Source organism: Tachypleus tridentatus, chromosome 7 (assembly GCF_004210375.1).
Source record: "Tachypleus tridentatus isolate NWPU-2018 chromosome 7, ASM421037v1, whole genome shotgun sequence".
NCBI classification, from domain to species: Eukaryota; Metazoa; Arthropoda; class Merostomata; order Xiphosura; family Limulidae; genus Tachypleus; species Tachypleus tridentatus.
Genome location: NC_134831.1, coordinates 191,587,411 through 191,612,990, shown reverse-complemented (window position 1 = coordinate 191,612,990; position 25,580 = coordinate 191,587,411). Strand labels below are relative to the sequence as shown.

Below are 25,580 nucleotides of genomic sequence, written 5' to 3'. Positions count from 1 at the left end.
TTATTTCCAGTTGCTAGTACATGTTATACCAGTTCCCCAGGTTTATTTACCAACTAACTTTTAATACATAATTTTCATTTCTTGTCCATGCTAAGGTTAAGTTTACTTTTAAACAATGAATCATATAACTTATAATCAGTAAGAATTAATTGAACAATTAAAACCAAAACAGGCAAAATAAGACTGGCAACAAAACTTGATCTCTTTCTTACCATCACTGCTTAATCCATCTGGCTTTCCTCCCTGTTTCTTGATGGTGTAGTTCCATATTCAGACTCTTCCTTCGTTGTTAGGTTTCAATTCCTAACAAATTGGTGAATCCAATTCTGGACAACATTTTGTTGCAGATCGTTTTGACAACAAGTTTGGTCATGCTACACTCATGCGTCACTTCCTTTTCATGTAAACCTACTTGCTTTAGGTAGTATTTATTTTTTCGAAATTAATTCATGCTAATTTAAAATTAATATATTGCTTCTATTACTATAAGTAAAGAAACACAGATACTCAGAAGTAGGTTTTATTTCTAACTGGCAGGCATGTTACATTTTTCTTCATATTTTCTCAGTTTATTCATTCTCTTTCACACCTCCTTGTGTTTCTTTTCTTTAGTTAAACTTATATTTTATGTTCCGTTTTCAAACCATCTTAAATAAAACTCGTTTCATTTTGATTTTTTATCCATTATACCTATAACATCTTATAATCTTCACACAAGTTGAACAAGAGAGGCAGCTGATCGGTCAAGTTATTTTGTACTGTTTCAGGGCGATAGTCCCCACTCCCATAAAGATTGACTAAATACTGTTTGCTTTCTAACTTCTCAACTCAAACCAATGTTTCTTATACCTAACTTCGTAACAATTAGGTCACTTTATTATTTAAATTTCAGTGATACTAGGTTATATATATATATATTGTCAGTTCATAACCGTTGTTAAACATAAGGTTCAATTCGGTTATTTTTCCCATATTAACCTCAGTATGACTTAAGAAGGTCGAAACGTTGTTCTGTACTTTATTTTAATTAAAATGTTAATAACCATACCAGCTGTCTAAATTTAGAATACAGGTCGAGAAAATGTCCGATTACGTGGAGAAGCAAAACCCATATGGCCCGGCATGACCAGGTGGGTTAAACCGTATGACTCGTAATTTGAGGGCCACGGGTTCGCATTTCCGTCGTACCAAACATGCTCGCTTTTTCAGCCGTGGGGGCGTTATAATGTTACGGTCAATCCCACTATTCGTTGGTAAAAGAGTAGCCCAAGAGTTGGTGGTGGGTGGTGATAACTAGCTGCCTTCCCTCTAGTCTTACACTGCTAAATTAGGAACGTTTAACGCAGATAGCCTTCGAGTAGCTTTGCGAGAAATAAAAAAAACAAAGCAAAACCCATTTTTGAGTTTCATTTGTTATGCTTGTTGAAGTCAAATAATAGATGAACTGCTCTTTTTAGCATTTCCAGCATTGAGAAATATTCTTCTTGCTCATGCAGTCGAAAGGCTTAAGAGATTTAATATTGTAGACACAGTCAGCTGGAAGGTCGAATCTCCTTCCTCATTGCCAAGTGTAGTTTTTTTCTCCAGTGAAGACCCTCCACACAGTCATTGCTTTTGGCGTTCATTTTCCTAACCACCTGTCTCAGCAGAAAACTGTATTACGTATGTTAAAGTGATGCTAGTAGCGCAAACAATGTCTTATGTTTGTTTGTTTTAAAATTCAGCACAAAGTTATACAATGGGCTATCTGTGCTCTACCCACCACGGGCATCGAAAACCGGTGTTTAAAGGTGTGAGTACCACTAGGTTTTTTGCATAATTGGTTTAAAATGAAAACACTATACATAAAATATATAATAATAGGGCAAATGTTACAGATATGAATATCTTTTGTAGTAGGGCAAATGTTACAAATATGAATATTTTTTACAATAGGGCAGATAGTACAGATACGAATATCTTTTGTTAGAAATGGTTGCTTAAATATTTTTTAATTTAATGCTTTCACTAAAGCCCTAATAACTGAGCTCTAAATCTGCTGATTAAGAAACCAAACACGTTCCTACTGGCGTATCTAAGTAATGGTGAGATATATAATAATATAGAAGGTTCAAATGCTACAAAAAGTTCAATTATTACAGACCGACCCTAGTTTCTCGGAGACATGACATAAACTTAATAAAGCTCACTGATACATAGTACCATAACAAAAACATTTCAAAGATAAAACACCTACTAGGGTCTATTCAAAACTACGAGTACTTGATAAACATTTGCTGTGTGGTCAGAACATCAGTATCTACATCAAACAACTACTTACCTCTGTATCACAGAATTTCTGATTGATTGTATGATGTACAAAATTTGTTTTGGTTGAATATTTAAAATGCACCCCATAAACACTAAGTAGATAGACCAACCATTATATCAATTGATAAAACTGAATGCAAAGTAAGTTTAGCCGTACTTAATAATAATGTTGTACAAGTCACGGTGTCTGCATACTACTTAGTATTACCAGAATTGTGCCATAAGGGTCTGTATTAAATTACTTTGTTTTGGTGGCAATAGGGATTTGTACTTATAAGAGAAAACCTACTATTCTGAATAATTGTAACCACCATAAATCTTGAGCAGTTTATCATAGTCTATATGCAATGGCAATTTGGATAGTTTTATAACTGTTGTCAGTACTTTTTAGATGTTTGTGTCAGGTCATTGGTTTTTTTTCTAATTGCAGTGTATGTCATTATTCCTTTTCCAAACCTGAAGAAGGTTGAAACATTGTTCTGTATTTTAATTCAATTGAAGCTTTAATACTCATACCAGCTGTCTTTAGAGTACATTTTTATACCATGTTATATTACTGCTACTACCCCCGCTAGTACAGCGGTATGTCTCCGGATTTATAAAGCTAAAATAAGAGATTCGATTCCCCTCGGTGGGCTCAGCAGATAGCCCGATGTGGCTTTGCTATCAGAAAACACACACACACATTACTGCTACTACATGAATGTGTTCTGGACACAGAGCTATATAAGAAACATCATTCCCTTGAATTCAACATGTAGGTGATATAAACTGTGTATAACGTAATATTAAAACAAATTTGAATATGCAGATTTGGTTTTAGATTTAAATCCTTATGTATGAAATCCACATTTTCTTATTGTTTGGTCATACTTAGATAAATTAATACAGCAGAAAACTAGTTGCATTAGGGGAGAATACGTAACAGCCCTTTATGACGAAAATTAATCTCACACTCACATCATAAACATGTATTCAAATCGAAAACTTATAATTTCTAAGGCTTTCCCTTATACTTAATGTTATTGAAAAATTAAAAAATATGAATGAACGTTTTTCGAGACCATCCAAAAAATAAAAAAATAAAAGGCCAACAATAAGTCGTAAAAACTGTAGCATTTAATATCAGGTATGAATCAATGATCACACAACCCAGTAGCAAAAACTGTCTGCATAGCCGAGGCAACAGTGCCTAACACGGTGAAGACAGGCAACAGTGCCTAACACGGTGAAGAAGAAGATTTCTGTCTGGAAAATGACGCATTAGTCATGTGTACATTAATGTACATTAATTTCTTCCATGACGTATCAGTTGAACTGTCCCATACAACTAGCAGCTGGAGAATAAAATTATTATTCATATTCTTTCCTAGAAAGATGCAACATCTTTAGATACCTGTTGAAACGAGTGCTTCAAAACCATTATTCTTTGATACTGGATTGATTAAGTTGTAAGGAGGAGTGTCTTCGGTCATGAAAATTTTATAACGGAGTCTTTTACAATAGAAAGTATGGCTATTTCAAGATACGCAGTCTTCAAATAGAATACAGTTAGAGACAGACATGGATTATGACGACGTGCTGAGGCTATCTTTCACACATACATTACTCAAAATGTTTATAATGTTGTTTATGATATTATCATGACATAGCATGACATTGGTTTTTACTGTTGATGCTGAAGAAAGTGATTTGTCTGAGGTCATGCATTCCTCACAACTGGTGGTATGACAGAGTGGTAGTTGTATTGCTGTCTATGAACAAGTGCATTAGTTTACCTTGTCCAGCTATGGAAACCTTACTTTTTGAGCTGCGTAAATTCTACAGTTCTATGCGATAAAACTAACATATTCAAAATGATGTTTGGAATAACAGTAGCAATCCTGTTTATGTTATATTTGCATTTTCACTTATATTATTTTTCTTTCTTGTTTACAGTTTGTGCCAGTTCAAGAGGTGGGTGAAGGTCAGCCATGTATAATCTGCAAAGAAAACTGTTCCGGTTTCAGTTCTCACAAGTGGCGGTAGGTGGAACTCCATATGTAGAAATAATCATAAAAACTAATAGTTTATTAAAGTGATATTTATAAAATTAAACACTGAATCAAACTTAAAATCAATAGAAAAATTCTAGACGACTCCTTTGAGAATGTTAGGTTCATTTCTGAAATATCATAGATGAAGAATATCCTAAGCTAATGTGTTTCACTTGTACAGGCACGTCATGGCCAGGTGGTTAGGGTACTCGACTCGTAATCTGATGGTCGTGGGTTCGAATTTCCGTTACACCAAACATACTATTCGTTGATAAAAGAGTAGCCCAAGAGTTGGCAGTGAGTGGTGATGACTATTTTCCTTCCCTCCAGCCTTACACTACTAAGTTAGGGACTGCTAGCGCAGGTATCCCTCGTGTAGCTTTACGCTAAATTCAAAATACACAAACTTGTACAAATTATTTTGTTTTTAGTAAAATCGCATTTGACTCCACCTAGAAGAAACCTGGCAGGCAACGAAAGAGAGTTGAAACTCAAACAAGTGTCTTACTGCTACGTTAATGATCAGACAAATAAATTTGAGAAAGGTAGTATATTACGCTAATATACATTGGAAATAACAATTTATAAACATAATGAAGTAATTTGTTTTTGAGGATACATTAGTCTGTCGAAACATGTAGTACAATGTCACAATATAAACCACTTCTCCATTATAGAGTCAGTACATTCTATATGTAAGAATGACTAACGTACTCAATAGGCATAGTACAAAATCATCAGTGACAGAGAGTTTTACTTTAGAATATGATTTCCACTCTCTATCACTTGCTTATCTACTCAGCAAACCACAAAACAAGGCAATAACCATTGCTAAGATACCAAACTAGAAAGTGACCAATTCATCGAATTGTTAACTTTTCTTCTTCTTTCGGTCTAGGTAACAATACAAGAACTTCATCAGTAACGTCAGTGTAAATCTAAATCTATTCTGTGTGCTTATGGACAGTGTATAGTGTAATTGTTTAATTGTAGTAACTAGTAATAATTTACAAAAACCATAATTCTAGTGTAAAAAATATTATCATTACCCCCTGAACTTTGCTTTCTTAAAGAAATTTGGTGTTCTTTTAAAAATGTTAAGAACCGGATGAAACACGAATTACTTTTCAATAATAGATGAACGTTAGATGATCGTAACATGTAAAATATTCAATGCTTTGTATACTATACAATCGATGTGTTTAGGGAGCTAACTCTTAGATTATGTATGAAGTGAAAGAGGAAAAAATCAATACACATAGTATTAAATTTTATAAATGTAAGACAAATAATAAAAATTCAGGAAATATAAATGAGATCACTAAAATTAAAAACAAGGTAGAAATAGGCGGGTTAACGTTAGAACACTTGATGGTTTATGACACAGTACAACCGCAAAGTGGATAATGCAATCTCTCTGTTCATTCCAGTTTTGTTTTTTTAACTCTGTGATTGCTCAAACGAAATGAAATCTGTATGTAGTTAATTTTCTCTGTTGTAAACTTTGTTTCTGCAACCAAGTACAGATATGTGTATGCAATCAAATTACGTGACGCTAATGAACTGCTTTACATCATAAAGAGGTGTTTGATGTCGGAAGTGAGACAGGGAATCATTCTTTACTCCTGGAAGACATTACAGCTATTTGATTGGTAAGGAGTGAGCCAAAAGAAGAATGTCGAAACTAATCTTTTTTTTTTTGGAAATTTTAAAATTATTAGCTACTGATAAAATGTAACGAAAGTCTTTAAGTGGATGAAAGTTGAAATTAAAACATAAAGTAGGAATAGACAGAACGATAGCCACACCAACTTCGAGGTTGCATTGTGTCAAACGTCACCAAATGTTGTGATGTTATCCAGCAGATTTCTATCTTGTTTCCTTACCTTTTGGTGCTCTCATTGCTACTTCATAGTTTTTAATTTAAAATAATTATAACTATGCCATAGCTTTTCTGGTAATAAGTCTCTAGAGTGACTGGACTTTAGGTCTTTCCCTTTTGCAGATTTTCTTAGAGCTATCTATCGACATATACTGGTATATCTACTATAGTTTTACTTCCATCTAGCCAGAATACCAGACTTTTCTTTGGCTGGGTAAATAGCTAGGACTTGGTTTGCATATTGAAAATTACCTTTTCAAACCTTATTTTAGCAGTAATCCTTTCTTCACTGTACAAAGACTTTTCAAGGTTATTAGCATGAGATTTTATCTACTTATACTGTTATATTTCCTCTAAAGGCATATTTCAAAAAATTCACTATTTCAAGTACAATATTAGATGTCAATAGGTCAAATTTAGCTTGAGAATAACGTACAAGGAAATTTTGCAACATTTTGTTCTTGTTTTTAGTCCAGTGTGCTCGAGCAAATTCGTATTAGGTTTCGGCAGTGGTAGTGTTCGACCTAACGTAAGAGACTCACGTCTTAAGCACTAACTGCTATGGTAGAATTGCATTATCCGACACAGAATCGTCGAGTCACATGTATAGAACTGAAAACTTCACTTTCAAAGGTTAGATCGTAGTTAGAATCTAGAGAATCTATATAGTCTACGCAGAATGATCATATAGCATGTGCGCATAAACAATTGTGTACCTACATCCGATATGAAAGCAGGTTGTGATTTGAAAACTCAGTGAACATGCTCTTAATCATAGAATATAGCTATTAATGTATTGTTAGCTCGTTAGCAATGTTAAGAAAAGTCGTTGCTGTTACCACGGTTATAAGTAAATCTAATAAAAACATTTTTAGCCAAGGTAGGATAATTCCGTCATGTGCATTTAGACTTGCATAAGGTGAAAGAAGGCAAGAGCTATCCTTTCCAGAAACGTTAGTCACTCAGACAGATAGACTAATTTATGGTTTTGTAAAATTTTTGTTTTAACTCTACTGACTTTGTCAAGTGCTTTGGTAGCTTCATATTCTGCATTTCATTTCTTTACTACTTGTTTTGTTTACACGCTATTTGCAGAGTGTTTTAATATAAGTTGTACATATTATAGGTCTAGTCCATTTCTACTATATGTACTTCCATAATTATGATTACGTACATTCATAGAACGCATCTTTCATTCAAGGAGTACAACGTTACAAAACAAGTGTAAAAAATACATTATAAATGTATAATGATGTTGAGATGGCAGTGCCAAAAAATGTACACAAGAGTATAGGGACATTACACCTACACATAGATCATCCCTACGTGACTTTCGTTAGTGGAATTTGTTGTTGATCTAGTTGTGTATGTATAGTTTTTCAACGGTTTTTGGAGGAAGTTGGTTGACGTTAATGAAGTGTTATTTTATTTTGTTAATTTCATCTTTAATTTTATCAGATGAGCAAAGTTATGTGACCCTGTTTATTTTTTTTCTTAATATGTTGAGTTTTTGTTTTGTTTCATGTGCTGAACTCAGGGACTAAACATTTCATAAATCCCAAGAAACAACAAACTACAAAACAACCTTACACTGCTGCATACTGTATATTCCCGATATCAGCGAAAAAATAACCAACATTTGGAGAAAAGAAACACAACATTCCGGTAAACACCAAATTTATTCAAAAACCAAGTATAAAACTAAAGTCCAGACTATGTAAAAACTACACTGACAAACACAACACCAACATTACTTATAAAATACAATGCGACAATTGCCACAACTTCTGTATTGGAAAAATAAGCAAAAAAAAAAGGAAAACAGATTCAAATAACACACAATAAACCTTCACACGTTTTTAAACACTGCAAATCACAGTCTGATGTTGATATTGAAGGTAACTGACCATCTTGGTTAAAACAATATACAAAATTAAAAACCTTAGGGTTAAAATGATCAACTCTGTTTCATAATAGCTGGCTAGTTAGTCTGAGGACCAAGTGATAAATGTTTTGGTAAGAGAATGATTCATTTCAGTGTTTATCATATCATACAAATCATCAGTTACCACGATCATTATACAAAATAAATAATAAACTCTACATAAGATTAATATTTATTTTTGCATATTGCTAAATATATTAAATGAGAGCATAATAATCATAATACACAATATAATTCACAATACATTCTTCATATGTACATTATAATTTAATTACTGAAATTTAAAGATGTTTCACATAACGTTTAAATTATTATTTTAGCATATATTATTACATACTGTATTTCAAAAACTATCAAAGTGTTTCAGTACACTTTGAATAAAATGTGTTTGTGTGTGTGTGTGTTTTCTTATAGCAAAGCCACATCTGGCTATCTGCTGAGCCCACCAAGGGGAATCAAACCCCTGATTTTAGCGTTGTAAATCCGTAGACTTAACACTTACTAGCGGGGGGCCTTTGAATAAAATGAAAGAATGTTTAAACGTGCAACATTTATATTTACAGAGAACTTTTATTGAAATAAAATTCAATTGTAATGATTGTTACTATCTATGTACTTACAATGTATTTAAAATAGATGATTCGCTTCACAAAACCTTAAATATGTAGTGACACATAACAATTTTTGTGTTTTACTAAATTATATGTTTCTTCGATGCAATTGTTAATAATTAAACATTCTCATGTTTATAAATGTTGTTTTTATGTATTAGATGACAATTTCGAATCACTGAAAATGGGCAGTTTTGATTTACGTAACACCAGCGATAAGTTTATTTTATGACACTTTTTAAATAAAAGACAGGGCTAATTTTTGTTTGAATAAACATTTCCATCAGAAGTTATTGCACTGACAGTCAATGTCATGACAATTACACACACACACAGAAAATCTAAAATATCACCAGTAATTATGTTAATTATACAAAAAACATACTCTTTCACATTTTTGTTATCTGTCCAGTAATTAATTTTTGCTACAACTAAAAATAACAAATGAATGACTACTAATTATTCATATATTTTCTATTAAAAGTTCAAGAAACATTGAAACTAAAACACAATCCATACGATCTTGAACTTGTGTAAAGATGTGTACACTTATCATATGAGCAAAGGACAATGACATCATTGTCTCAACGTATCACCATTGGTTAGAAAGAAGAAGCTGTTGATATCTTGGGTGTCGTCACATACTATTCAATGAATTAGTTTATTGATATAGAAAATGCTTAAAATAAGAAAACTTACCCTTCTCTATAGATTATTTACTGTAAGTTTAAATCATACCATACAAATAAAACTCGTAAAACTCTGCAGCCATTTTTGTATGTCATTGAAAACCATTAAACAAGAATTAAAATTTTAACTTACGTTTTATCAGTAACATTTCAGTCAAACTTTGACACTGATCTAATCTGAGGTGGTCGTTACGTGGTCATTTGAAGGTAAGGTTAACAATGGGCTTGTCTAATACATGCTGTACATACTTTTACCACATTATTAGCCACACAGAAAAAGCGCCACAAAAATGAAAATTAGTTGACAATCATAGTCATAAAAAAATTATTAGTTATAATTCCATCGAGCCATTCTCCTATCCAATTTGCTAACTTATCCTCCACGTCTATAAATATATTTTTTGCCAGCCTTTTATTTGGCACCTTGTTAAATGTTTTCTATAAGTTTGAAAACTCTAAATTTACATACTTACTCTCATGTACATAAGCAGTAACCTTTTCAAATAAAGACAAAAGATTTGTAAAGCAAATTTTTTCCTTACTGAAACCATGTTAATTGTGCAAAAAATCCTAAATTTTGTTAAATGGCTTTGAAAATCAGCTTTCTTCAAATTTGCCAAAACTTTTCTCATTACTGATACAAGACTAATGGATCCATAATTATTGGGACAATTTTTATCACTTCCTGTGAAAATAGAAATTACATTAGCTAACTTTCAGTCCTCTTGTACCTGCCCACTATTCAAGTACTTACAAAAATAGTAGCAAGTGGCTCACATGTCCGATTTTTAACCTCTTTTAAAACCTTCGGGGAAATATTATCTGGTACAAGAGCCTTATCGTTCTTTAAACTTCCCGATTTTTTTCTTAAGCAGCTTAGAATTTATGCACTCATCGTATTCGATCTTGTTTCCATCTATTTTCAAGATAGGGAATAGTGAAAAACGAAAAAAAGCAAAATTTAATAAACCAGTAATTTCATCATCAGATACAAGCTTTCCTTTATGGTTCCATAAGGGTCCTATCTCCATCATAACATTTTGTGTACCCTTAATATGCTTAAAGAAATCCTCTGTAAGTTTTATATTTTTCCCCATCCTTTTCTCATGCATCCTTTTTAAAGTCCTAATTTCCTTTTTCACCAACTTTCTTGATCTCTTGTAATCTCCTATCGCACGAGTCAATTTAAATTTCTTACATTTATTACGATTCTATTTAATTTTATATCTTGTACTATTCGTGAAGCAGACTGGTTCTTAATTGCAGATGTCCTTTTCATTCTATAAGGAATATGTTTACTTTGAATATGTAAGCATTTATCTTTAACTTTTTTCTATATTTGATCAGTGTTACAAATAACTCAGCTACCCAGTTCACAACAGATAATTATTGTCGTCTTCTTTTAATTTGTAACTAAAAAATCGTGGGTTCGAATCCCCATCCCACCAAACATGTTTGCCCTTTCAGTTATAGTTGTTGCTTCAATAAGCATTGAAATTTACAAAATGTTTTGTGTTGGTAGCTTAACCGAGACAATCTTACTTTTATTTGAGACCATTTATCTCTGACCTTTACTTGTAGTGTAAGGATTATTTTCAAAATGTTCTTAAGTATGAACCTTAAGTATTAATTTTTTGTTGATATGTTGTCAATCATGTTCAAATATTTCACTCGTAGAACAACATGATACAATAAAGAAAGACTATAATAAGAAAAAACAAATTATCGTAGTCTAATTATCCCTTCTGTTACACGGGTTTTTTATACTATTTTGACTGGATTTTTGAAAGACTTCTCTGTGATCACTTAAACTTCGTAACATTCCCACTATATGCTAAATATTCAAACATCACACCTTTCAACTGACACTTGCAAATGAAGCAAAGATAAAGAAAATGCTCGGACTTTCTCTCAATGCACATTGATTAATTTAACACTGATTTTTTTCCATACGTTAATTACTCTACAAAAACACTATAGTTTTATCACAATTTTGACACAAACGAGGAGAAGTCGTTTTTAAACAAACTTTTTGGACAAGAAAGCTTCACAATTCGATATCTCCAATACTTTATTGTCGTTGAAAGGTAACTTTAGTGTTTTTTTATTGTTTGCCGAATACGGTGACAGCGAAGTCAGCCTTCGATTTCATTGTTTATAAAGCACAACGTTTCTACCAACATCATTAAAAATAATTATTTTAAAATAAATTTAGCTTTAAACTGGCTAAAACTATTTAAAGGATAGACGAAATAGTTTCTTAAATTGACTGTAGCAAGTAAGACTGTTATTCGTTTCTGTATTAGAATTAACTCATATATAATTTGGAAAAGAAATAATTATTTTAAAAAATAAGTAATTCAGTTAGAAAGGTTGACTAAAGAGCACCTTGATGTAAAAATTAATCATTTGTTTAAAGCAAAATATTTCTAGATTTATATAGTGTTATTCAAGTCAACCCAATCCAGCAAGCCCACGAAGCACGTGCTATTTTTAAGTCCTCCAATCCTTTCTCTTCATAAAAAATCTCGGCACAACAGTGATGCTTTTCATCCACAGCAATTTCAACCCTCTACGAAAGAGACTAGGACGCACGCATAACGCGAACCAATGCTCGAAAAGACCCGTGTGAAGTTATGTGTAAAGTTTGTTACTTATTAATTCAGAGCGCGTAGAGATGATGACATCGTTGGTTAAACGAAAGAAGAAAAAAAGCAAATTGTAAGTTACTTTATACGTATTCATAGATGTAGATATATTTAACATTTTAACAGAGATGGCTTTGTAACTTAAAATACGTAAAAATATCAGATAAATAGCAGTTATACGCGAGATTAAAATTTAAAAACCAGAGATGACATGAGGTCCGAAAGTGAATACGTATTTATATATCACGTTTGACGTAACGCATTTTTTATTGTTCACTGCGATGCATGGAAGCGAATAAAAAATGTAATGTAAACAGTAGAATAAAATATATAAAGAGTTGTTGGGGGTATTAAAATGAGCGGAATGAATTATTCCAAATAAGCAAAATAAAAATGAAGAAAATAAGACAATATCTTTTGATATACCATGTAGATAAAATGTAATGTGTTTCTATTAAAGATGAAACAGAGATAGCCGGTTAAAAAAAACAAAACGTGTAAGATATTCTGAGTAAACGAAATTTGACGTTTCAGAGGAACGAAGTGTATAGATCAAAGTCAGCAGATCAATCTGTGGGGTAGGATAGATAACAGAGATAAAGATGGAAGGCAAGAGTTAAATAATAGAGTAAACATTGAAATACGAGAGTTAATGTAGATACTAGAGTAAACTTTGAAAGACACGTGTTAATGTAGATACTAGAGGAAACAGTGGAAGGCACAATTTAATGCAGATACCAGAGGAAACAGTGAAAGACACGAGTTAATGTAGATACTAGAGGAAACAGTGGAAGGCACAATTTAATGCAGATACTAGAGGAAACAGTGAAAGACACGAGTTAATGTAGACACTAGAGGAAACAGTGAAAGACACGTGTTAATGTAGATACTAGAGAAATCAGTGAAAGACACGTGTCAATGTAGATACTAGAGGAAACAGTGAAAGGCACGACTTAATGTAGATACTAGAGCAAACAGTGGAAGGCACAAGTTAATGTAAATACTAAAGCCAACATCTTAAAGCAAGAGTTATTGTAGATACAAAACAGTGGAAGGGTTACTTAATATGAATACTAAAGCAAACTATGGAAGATAAAGAGTTAAATAGGTGATATCATTTAATATATGGCATACTAATGTAGAGATACTTTAAACAAATGAAGTAAAATGTAAGGATACGAAACGTGGTTCAAAATAATAACTCTAAAATACACAAGATATTTTATAAAGGTCTCTGGTGAAATACATTGTTTCTATTACAAAGGTAACTCTATTATTCATAGTAAATATCACAAGTTTCAGGATAACAGATTTTAAAAACGAATGAAGTATAACTTGTAATAAGGTGTGATGTACGATGAGGAAGATATATATTATATTAATGATACATTACGTCCACAAAAATAACGGATGGTTTCGATGGTAAATTGAAAAACAGTATTTCAAATATAATACATCTAGTCGATTAATAATCTAAAAAGACCAATATTTAGATCTTAAAATAAGAGAGGTAATTTTAAATCATTTAGTACAGCAGTAATTAACCAAAAGGTCTCCGCCTTTAGCCAGGCATTCATGTTAACTAGACTAGTAGGAAATAGGGGCAGGTCACTTTAAAAGTTGTTATAGATACCCTGGCAAACTTGTCTTGACAACGGGTTCAGGGACCATATATGAATCCACAGACAGTGTAGTGATATTATTGGAAAACGGTTTAAATAATACATTGTTGATACAGTTACGTAAATATACCTTCGTTAAGCAAGCCACGATCTTCTATTTTTGTAATATTTTTATACAAGTTTAAATTTTATATTTTATATAGTACCAGAACAAGTAACTTAAAATGCTTTATATACAGACATTCACTATTAGCAATAGGGTTTGAGTAGGAAAGAAAAAAAAACGATCGGTTTACTGTAGTAAAAATAAAGACATTTATTGTGAAAGGTTTTTCTACATTAACCAGGAAGTGCTTTTTGTGAAGAGTTTTAGTAGCCATAGTCAGTTATTGTTAGTGAATTTCCAGATATAATGATAGCCTGTTATTTAGATAAATCTGTGGTTTAAAACAACAACCATTAGGCCGTTATTATAAAGTTTTAGTTTAAGTATACTCTCTAAAGATATTCATCAGTACTTCTCTGTCCATTTAGTTCCAGATTCAAGTGTTTTACTGACCAAAGTCTCTACAATTACGTATATTTTGTCATTTTCGGCATTTCCAATAATTTTAAGTTGCTTGATAATTATTGGATCGCCCTTTTAGCCATTGGGGCGTTATATGTGACGATCAATCCCACTATACATAGGTAAAAGAGTAGTCCAAGAGTTGGCGGTGGTTGGTGATGACTAGCTGCCTTCCCTCTAGACTTACACTGCTAAATTAGGGACGGCTAGCGCATATAACCCTCGTGTAGCTTTGCGTGAAATTCAAAACAATAACAAATTTCATAAACGTATACATGTTCGTTCATTTCTAGCATTTCTTTTCGGTTTTGCAGGATGACGAGAAATAGCAATAAAATTTTCATAACAAGCTGTGGTATTAAAAACAAAAATATATAAGTACAGGTAATAACTGATATAATTATTTTGTTGCGACCAGAAAAGTTTGTGTTTGTTTGTTTGTTTTTGAATTTCGCGCAAAGCTACTCGAGGGCTATCTGTGCTAGCCGTTCATAATTTAGCAGTGTAAGACCAGAGGGAAGGCAGCTAGTCATCACCACCCACCGCCAACCCTTGGGCTACTCTTTTACCTATGTATAGTGGGATTGACCGTCACATTATAATGCCCCCACGGCTGAAAGGGCGAGCATGTTTGGTGTGAAGGGGATTGTTCATATTTTCACTTTTTATTTAAACAAGAACTGGTAATACTATGCCTGAAATAAAGCAAAACCACCCACGCAAACAGTTTGAATAACTGCAACCCATTCCCTCGGTCGTGATCTAAAGTCGAGATGGTATAGCACGTTTAAGAACAAAGTGATAAGTGAAACCACAGATTGACTGATTACTTTTTGTATGGATGTTTAAAACTTCTTTCTGACACAGATTTTTACACTAAGATCATACATTTACAATTTAACGGAATACAACGTTAACGTTATTACACAATAAACAGTTATTAAAATAGGGACTTTCTACATATGTTCGGTATTATGTTATAGACTGGAGTAACACTAAGTTAGAATTAAAACTGAATCAAATATCAAGAAAATTATTAAAAATTAAAATAACAAAGTATTAAGCATTATATTAAACAAGGAATCTGGACCATGACTAGAAGAAGCCAGGTATGGCCAGGCGGTTAAGGTGCTCGAGGGTTGCGGCTTCGAATCCCCGTCACGCCAAGCATGCTCGCTCTTTCTGGGAGCTTAAAATGTGACGCTCAATCCCACTCTTCGAGAGTAAAAGAGTAGTCCAAGAGTTGGAGGTGGGTGATGACGACTGGCTGCCTTCCCTCTAGTCCTACACTGCTAAATTAGGGACGGCTAGCGCAGATAGCCCTCGTGCAGCTTTGGACGAAATTCAAAACAAACCAAACCTATGATTAGAATGTCATTACAACCTAACATATACTTAATAATAGTGAAAAAACTTACGCATGTGTTGTAAACTCTGCTCCTAGTTTCTATCGATTAGTCTTACTGTAGTAGACTCTATATACATATATATTCTATAACACTCAAAGTATTTGATCTTATAGATAGCCTCAGATGAGTCTGGTTACCTATTTTATCTTTAAACACAAAACAGTTCCTTATTCTGACGATAGGGTGAAGGATGACACGAAGCTCTAACGGCGGATAAATATAGCGCAGTAACATATGTATATATATTAGGGTGCGTCAGCGGATAAAGGATAAAAATTAAAATCTCCCAATTTTTTGCTCAGTTGCTCAGTTGTGCCACTGCATGAGAAAAGAACATAAACAAAGTTTCATTTCAATCGCGAAGTATTTAGGGGTCGCGCATCCCTCGCAAAGTTCACTATTTTCCTTAAATTTACCCTACATTACATTGTTAATGGTAATTAAATTATTTAAAGAAATTATTTAATATTTATTGATTATACAATTAGCAAAAACATAAAAACTTGAAAGAAAAATTTATTTCATTGAAGTTTTATCTTGCCTGCCCCCTTCGCATTATGTTCGCCGATGTTCTTCTGCCAGCTGAATCATATACTGAAATTGATCTTCGTTCTTGGTGCGGCCCTTTGTCGTAAACTGTTGAATTAAAGCTACTCCTCTTTCAGCTGCGTCTTTTGTCACAAAAAGTTTCTTTACTCTGTCCTTTCCTTGTTTGTACTCTTCGGAGGCGCTCCACTCTTTCGGTGGTGATGATAAAAAATGCGCTACTAATATCCAGATGGTAGAAAATTTTCTTCGTTGCCGAGGTAAAAAAATCTGGAAGTTTTCTGGAAACAGCATTGCTTGCAGCATCAATTGTTAAACGTGGAGTTGTCCTAGGAGATCCTTTCACGGTATTCATATTTGAGACCATCTTGAGTTTGTCGCTATTCGTTACACCGTCATCAAAGAGCGCAAGCTCAGCTGCAACCTCGGATAAATACCATAAATGCCGATTCATTGCCTTTGTACCAACTTCCTTAATCATATGATTTTCAAGCAATGCAAGTTCCTTGAGTAGTGTAAGGTCCCTTCGAGCTGCCACGGAAGCATCCTTAGCTGTAAACCATGAGAGCAAGTAATGTTTAGTTATAAAGACACACAAATCGCCAAGTTTGCTGCAGAAATGTGCGTCAAATGAAACACGAGATGAAGCAGGCCGTGGTTGCAGTCTACCAAACTCCTCTTGGAACATTCAAATTTTTAGAGAATATATTGCTCGAGCCATCCATCGTGCACGATGTACAGCACCAGAAGTACGGAAAGAAACTGAAGAACGTCCGTGTGGAAGAGATCCAAGAAAAATGACAGTTAATTTCAAGAGCTCTTTATAATCGTCCCGTGGTTGATGAGATTGAAGGAGATTCTGACAAAATTGAATAATATCATCCTTCCAAGGCTGTATTCGGAGTGGCATTGCTTCTACTGCTGTTATGTACTTAGTTTTATTAATTTTAGGCCAACAATCTCTAAAGTTTAAAAACAAAGTAATATCTGGACTTTTTGATGTCTCTATCACGAGAGTAGAGAATACAGCGTTCAGAAGAATCTCCAAAATGTGATGTCTACAGGCAAGGTGCAAGAGCTCACGTTCAAGTAACATTTCAATCCTCAGACAGACGCCAGATTTGGATCCTGTATTGGTCGCCGTGGTGTCAAAGCAAAGCGATTTAATTCTGTCTTTTACATTCCATTCTACTAAAACTGATCCGATCTCAGAAGCTACTAAATTTGCATCCCCACTATCAATCTTGGGCACTGAAAGAATCTTCTCTACACCTTCACCTGAAACTAAAATTGCCAAACGTTCGATCTTCTCTCTGCCAACCAAGTCAGGCATCAGCTTACCATCCCAATGTAATGTCAATGGAACGTTTGGAGAAAAACTTTCCTTCAATTCAGCTGCTAGAAGAGTACGGTTAGTAATTCGTTTCCTCCTTATGGAACTTGGGCTAATGGCAAGATCCTCGATATTATGTCCAATATGAGCTGCAAATGGAAACAAAATTTGCGCGGCTTTTCGGTCACTGATCTGGGTTCTGTCTAAAGCCGAAGCTAGCCTTTCACTAATGCCAACTTTTCATTTGGTTCCGGAAGCACGTTGTTATTTTGTGCGCATTGAGCAACCCCTAAATATTAATGTATTGGATTGATTTTTACGCTAGCATTTTTTTTTCATTGAATGGAATCAAATTATAAGCGAGCGAGTGAGTGTCACAACTTTTTGTTTTTTGACACACCCTAATATATATATATATGCGTTTTCAAGGCATGTTTACCGGTGAATTGTAGTGTTATACGAAGTTTTTTGATACATTATACATACTCTCGTTCTTTAATAACACTTACTTACACCGTTCAACTCACCACACAATTCTTAAGGTATTTTAAATGAAACTCAAACCCAAGTAGATAATCATGAAACTCCAATGTTTAGGAATAAGAGCAACTTTTAATTTCTCAGAAAATGATTTCTTTTCTCTTTCATTGATTACATGGTTTGATAAATTTGGGACTGAATGACTGGTATTTCCTGAAAATGATTTTTTGTTTTTTTCTCACTGTCAACAGCTTTTTACCTCCAATAATTTCATTAATCAGAAAGGAAAGAAACCTACAACCTTAACAAACTCTTTAATTGTAAATTTTCTTTATTTGATGGTTTTCTAATTTTGTAACTCCTTTTTTCGTTTTCTAAAACTCTTTTATGTATTTACTTATATTGCTTCAACTCTGTTAATCTGAAGGTTGTAGAATCAAGAACTTTGATATTTAATTCATATACATTGGACTTATTCAAAAAGTTCAAGCTTAACCTATACTTGTTTAACTTTAATTTTTTTCACATTTTCGAAATACATTTCGCAAGGTTTAACCACATCTCTCATGGATGACACATATTACACATTTATTTTTTTGAAATAAACCTGTAATAAAAATTTAATTATTATTTACTTGCGTTTGGGTTTCTGTTAAAAGACCTCTGTTGCTGCATGTTTATTTCATCAACACAAATAAACTATGATAATGTACGTAACACATTTCTAGCATACTTTAATGGCTTATAAGTGTATAACATCAACCATAAATGAAGGAATATAAGTTTGTCAGGAAAGCAGGCATTAAGAAAATTAATTGAAAATAAGGGTATTATAAATACTAAGGCTGAAAAAGGTAATAGTGTTATAAACTTAAATAAAGAAGATTATGATAATAAAGTTCTTGAAATTATAAGTGAAAAAAATAAATTTTTGGTTCCAGAGAAAGATCCAAGTAAGTGTATAGATATTTACTGAAGTTAAGAAAAAAATTACAAGTTAAAATTATACAAAGAATTTGGTTTGGTTTTGTTAAACAGAAAGCTATACAATGTGCTATCTGCTCTGCCAACCATAGGTATCAAAATAAATTTTTAGAGTCTTAAACCTTTAGATGTTCCACTGAATCACTTGAAAGCTACCCACAAAACGTCAACTAATTCACATACTGATATTATTTATGATTTACTAAAAATACAGAAACTAAATTGTCCAATGAGAAATTTGTCAAATATCGAATGTTGTAATTAAACAAATAAATGTTTTGAGAAAAGGTTTAAAGAAACTTATTGGTAAAAAATATAGTTTGAAAAACAGCTTTGAGTTCATTAAATTTCGGCGATATGTAGTAATTACCAATTTTGATTTAGAATCACTATTCAGCTGTAAGCCTATGTACTTATAAAGCTAAAATCGGGTTTCAGTTTCCTTTGGTTGACACAACACATATAACCTATTGCTTAACTTTTTGCTTAAAAGCAAACAAATTAGCTAATACACTAATGGATGAGACTTAATTTTATAATAACGAAGTTGGTTTTGAGGATATAATTGAAGAAGTATTTCAGAAATTGTGTGAAATAGCAGCAAATGAATCAAATTATTTGTTTCTTGGAAAGGTATACAATGAAATAGATAGAGTTAGTATTGGATTCAGTTTGGTCTCTATACCAGCAAAGGTATTTATCAAGAAAAATACTTGGTTGTAAGAATATTTAAAGTAATTTAAACGATTAGTGTATATGAGATATTTGGGCAACTCCTTTACTGTATTTGAGAATGAAGAACAAATGGACGAGTTCCTCAATTACATAATGTAGCATATACTCTTTACATAGTGTTATCTAGGTATTGGCTTTTTTATCAGAAAAAAATATTCATACTATGTTTTTGTGTGAAAGTATATTGAAATAGGTACAAAATCACGTTTCGGCACATTTTGTGTAACATTACCACCGTGGCTAATTTGCATATTTTATAAATAAGAAACGTAAAAGAAATATTTCATGCTCGTTATGACGTCTTCAAAATGAATGAATACTTCTAAAGATAGTTCCAGACCTTTAATGGACATTAAATAATAGTTTGAACTAAGGAAAACTGAAAATTAATTCAAGGTCAAATTACGACACTGATGTGAGTTGGATGTATGCTACAATGAATTGTTAATGGCCATTTTAATAAAAAAAAACAAGCCTGTTACGAACTTTACCTTATTATACAATATTGTTACACTAACAATGCGTATTTTTGCAGTTATGAAGTCAATATCATCAACAGATCTGGAGTTATGAACCGCTATGAGAATGACAATTTTCAGATTTTGAGAAGAACTTGCAGAATGTACTTATAGTTTCAAAACATATAAATGGAAAACTTTATTTTTCATACTGTTTAAGGATTTGTAGTTTACCTAAATTGAAATTAAATGGGTTAAGGAATCAAGATATGCAAAAAATATATTGTGGTATTTTGTGACATTTAAATAGTACGCACTACCTTAAACAAACAACGTGGAAGTATTTACTGTGGAAAAAGAAAAGAAAACCACTCCTACTTAACCTTTGTGAACATCGAGGTCATTGAAAAGTTAGTAGTGAGATAGTTGAAACTAGAATTTATCATAAAACTACATTTTCAGTTTTATATTTTACCCGTAACAGTTTTATAACAAAGAAATTCAAATAAAATTTTATTTAAATGTTATAAACTTAACAGTAATATTTCATAAAACAAATAAATATCATAAAACGTTATTTAAGCAAGAATGATTTTCCAATGATAACGATGCTCAGCATAATCAAATAATACATGAGTAAAGCTTTCATCACTAAAGATGACGTGTATAGCGCAGCTAAAAGACTATTCACACAACTGAAACATTTGTAGCATTTTACACTATCTTCGAATGATTCAAGAAACTAAAAATATAATTTAATAAAACTTAATGTATAATATACATACGTGCAATATGAAGAAAAGCTGGGCACATTTAATGATTGCATATGAGGATGTTTGTGTTTTCTTATAGCAAAGCCCCATCGGGTTATCTGCTGAGCCCACCAAGGGGAATCGAACCCCTGATTTTAGCGTTGTAAATCCGTAGACTTACCGCTGTATATAAGAGGAATTACACAACGATGTTTGACCAAGAAAAGAACTGTGTCTATCGACTATAAACTAAGATGCATTCCAGGTGGTATTGAGAGAATTATTTACATTATTTATACATCATCATCACCACAACAGGGAGAAAAATATGAACAACTTTATTTTACGTTCATTAGAGATTCGTCTCGGTTTCCATAGTCAAGAAATTAAAGATTCTTGGTAGAACTTTTATCTGAAGAGGGCAAGGAGAAATACATGCAAATAAGCTGCCAGCTTGCTGTATTTAATCATAAACAATCATTGAAATAACATAAATGAATTAATTATGGTGAGTCAACAAAATTCGTACAATTAAGTGACAGATCTATTTGAATGTGTACACTATTTGGAAGAAAAATTGTAAGAATACTAAAGAAACCCATATAAAAATCCATGTATTTAGGCTAAAAGTCAGTTTCCTGGTTTGTATCAAGGAACTACTGCTGATGAAACTAATGCTGCTTAATCCAACTGTGCCCAAGTCCAGAACAACATTTAAAATGTCTGTACTACAAGACTGCACAAAACATTTCTACGCAAGCTCCATGTAATTAACTATTACTATCTCTCTCAGAGGTCCGACATGGCCAGATGGTTAAGGCATTCGACTCGTTATCTGAGGGTCGCGGGTTCGAATCTCCACTCACACCAAACATATTCGCCCTTTCATCCGTGGGGGTTTATAATATCACGGTCAATCCCACTATTTGTTGGTAAAAGAGTAGCCCAAGGGTTGACGGTGGGTGGTGATGACTAGCTGCCTTCCCTCTAGTCTTACACTGCTAAATTAGGGATGGCTAGGGCAGATAGCTTTCGTGTAGTTTTGCGCAAACTTCAAAAACAAACAAACAATTTAGTAATTTTAACAGTTAAGTTTTTTAGCTACTTTCGGTAATCTCAGTACAGCCGAGTATCTTAATATATTAAATTATACTGCTGTTTGTAAATCTCAGCTTCTAAGTTGATTCTTTGTTTTAACTGTAAACTTCCACGAGATGGTGACTTTTGTACTCTACTCGCGCCTGTAAACCTAGGTTTTAAATAAATGTACTGTTATCTGGGTTAAGTCTGATTAGAAATGACTAGCCTACATGGCATTAGTATACACAAAACTAATATTCAGAGATAAACATACCTTGAAAAACAAGAACATAAAACTTTACTGTGTTTTACTTATTTATAAGTAAAACTATGAGCTATTTTTAAATCCATCATCAGAATAATTGCATTTAACATCAGAATAGCTAAAGTCGAATGCTTTCTGTATATATAAATGTTCTGAGTGTTCTATTGTTTATATAGATTTTACTTTAAGAAGACTGGCTGACAGAATCAAGAACCTTAATTTAACATTCTCAGATATGTGTGAGATTGTAGTAATACTTCAGTAATTGTTGAGCAGTTTACAATTATTTGAGCTACTAACAATGTTTTTCGAATGTTAGTGACTTTGGCCATTAAAAACTTTAATTTAGAACTAAATATACAGACTGGTGGGCTTCCTTTGAAAGTATAATGAAGGCTCTCTGATAAGAATATTTTTTGTTTGTTCGTTTTTGAATTTCGCGCAAAGCTACACAAGGGCTACCTGCGCTAGCCGTCCCTAATTCAGCAGTGTAAGACTAGACGAAAGGCACCTAGTCATCACCACCCACCCCCAACTCTTGGATTACTCTTTTGCTAACAAATAGTGGGATTGACCGTCACATTATAACGCCCCCACGGCTGAAAGGGCGAACATGTTTGGTGCGACGGGTATTCGAATCTACAACTCTCAGATGACGAATCGAACGCCTTAACCCACCTGGCCATGCCAGACCCTCTGATATAAAAACAAGTATTTATTAGGCAGAATCTCCTCAGATGATGAGTGTTTTGTTTTTGGTGCAAATGTTATGATGAAACGAGGATAAGCGGTTATATTGAAGATTCTTTCGCTATAATAACAATACCTTAAGATTGTAAAGTAATCTGCTAATATTGGGCTAATGAACTGGTAAAACAACAATATAGTAATGTTTTTTTCTGAAATCGTGATATTAAGCTATTATTATGAAAGCTCTCTTGATACAAAAACTAGGCAGTTATAATGAGGACTGATATAAAATTAAAACTTTATTATGAAAGGTCTTCTGATATAATAGCAATAGGCAGTAAAGGATTTTGTGTGAAGAAATAATTAGCAACCTTTGTGAAGGAATATCACAAGAAAATAATAATAATTTGTTATCGCGAGGATATCCTGATACAATAATAATTGTGTTATTAATAACAATAAAGTATTAACGAGTAAAGGAGTTTAAGAAAATAGATTTTAATAATGTGATTTTGACTTAAACCTTCATTTTATGAAGTGAACAGTGTGTTTTGAAGAAAATTTAAATGTTGAATTAGCTATATCATTGTGGAGTTGTTTGCACTTTTGTTTAAACTTGTACCTACAGTTACGACAGAAAGTGTTAGTGCCCCTGCGCCGTGAGTAGTTGTTTTTCTCATAACCTAAAAAGTATCACAATTAGGATAATGAAAGTGGAGTATGTTATAAATATTATACTAACACACATCTACATACATTTTTATGTAAATTGAACGACAGATAAACTGTTTATAAACAAATAACCAAACTTAGAAGGGGCAGAAAGTGTTCGTGCGTCTACTTTAATGGTCAGTTGTGTAGCCTTTCAGGTGAATTACTTGGCGCAATCTATTCTCATAGCCCTCCATGATCGTTTGACAGTACTCGACTGGTATTTTTTCCATTCTTCTTTACAGAAGGCCTCCAACTCTTGCAAGTTTTTCGGATGACGCTGATGAACCCTGGTCTTCAACTCATGCCAAACGTTTTTAATTGGGTTGAGATCGGGTGACTTCGATGGCCATTCCAGAACGCTTATATGGTTCCTCTGCAACTGGGATTGCACATATTTCGATGTGTGCTTAGGGTCATTGTCGTGCTGGGAGATCCAGCGACGCCCAAACCGCACGTTCCGAGCATCATTCTTGATATAAGGGCTTAATATATCAACGTACTCTTCTTTTTTCATGATTCCGTTGACGCGGTGAAGGCTGTCTACACCAGAAGAGCTGAAGGAACACCATAGCATGATCGAACCACCTCCGTGTTTAATTGTAGGGATGGTATTCTTTGGAAGATTTCGTTCCCCCTTCTTACGGAAAATACAGCGAAAATCATTGTGGCCGAAAAGCTCGATTTTAGTCTCGTCTGACCAAAGAATACTTTTCCAATAGGTAAAGGGTTTATCTACATGCTTTCTTGCATGCCTCAATTGTGCTTCTACATGAACAGGCTTTAAATATGGAGTTCTACGAAGACGGCATGCTTTGAACCCAGAAGAGCGTAACATGTTCGTAACTGTAGAAATACTTACTTCAACCTCAGTTTCCCTTACCAGTTTCTGTATGTCATTACGTGCTAAACAAGGGTTTCTACTAACTTCTCTGAGAAACTTCCTTTTGGTTCTTTCTGGAATTTTGGTGAGGCATCCGAAACGAGGGAGGTTAGTAGTTGATCCTGTGAGCTTAAACTTGACAATTATGCTTTGAACAGTAGATTTCGGCATATTAAGTTGTGCAGCAATACCGGAAAGAGACACGCAAGAATTATATTTTACAATAATTTGGTTTTTTAAATCACATTATGTTTATTAGCCTAATCGTGATACTTTTTAAGTTATGAGCAAAAAACTATTCGGGATGCATGGGTACGAACACTTTCTGTCGTAACTGTAGGTTAACCCAATATAAATAGTTATTTGTTATTTCCTTTGCATTTAATGTAACTTGGTTTTACTTTTATTATTAATTATAGTTAATTTAATTTACAACAGTGAACGCCCTCAATTAATACGTTCGTTCAAAAATATATTGTTTTCCTATTGTCAGTTTCACTCACACGTTCATTGACCACTTGTTCTACTGTATTATTGAATTGGTTTTCAGTTGGAGAGTGTCTTAACATCCAGAGGACAAATTTAGGAAACTAGTAGTGTTACAGAGCAGTGTTACAGTTTTAAATGTTCATATTACATACAGTAAAAATATACTCCGATAAAATGATTGATCTGTAATTTACAAAACATACAATTTAGAAGAATGTATCCCAGGAACTTGATCAGATCATGAAAAAGGTAAGCCTAGTGCCAATGGCCTTAACAAAGAAAATATACAAAACAGACGAAGTACCAACATATTAAAAAAAATCATCGAATCTTAAACCTCTCAGTAAAGCATCAGAGAGGGAACAAGAAACTGTTAGAATCACTATTCAGCTGTAAGCCTATGGACTTATAAAGATAAAATCGGGTTTCAATTTCCTTTGTCTTTACAGATAAA

At 33.2% G+C, this 25,580-nt stretch overlaps 1 protein-coding gene across 4 annotated transcripts in view; it reads left to right on the top strand.

Moving 5' to 3' along the window:
* LOC143257560 (four and a half LIM domains protein 2-like) overlaps positions 1-25,580 on the top strand; it is a 101,171-nt gene that overhangs the window by 8,420 nt on the left and 67,171 nt on the right. For 2 of the 4 annotated variants that reach the window (XM_076516427.1, XM_076516429.1), the window contains exon 2: positions 4,249-4,334. In XM_076516427.1, coding sequence (XP_076372542.1) covers positions 4,249-4,334 — 86 coding nt within the window. Of the gene's footprint in view, positions 1-4,023; positions 4,125-4,248; positions 4,335-12,032; positions 12,195-25,580 lie in introns of those variants that run through there. The other 2 variants (XM_076516430.1, XM_076516428.1) reach the window with 2 other exon arrangements.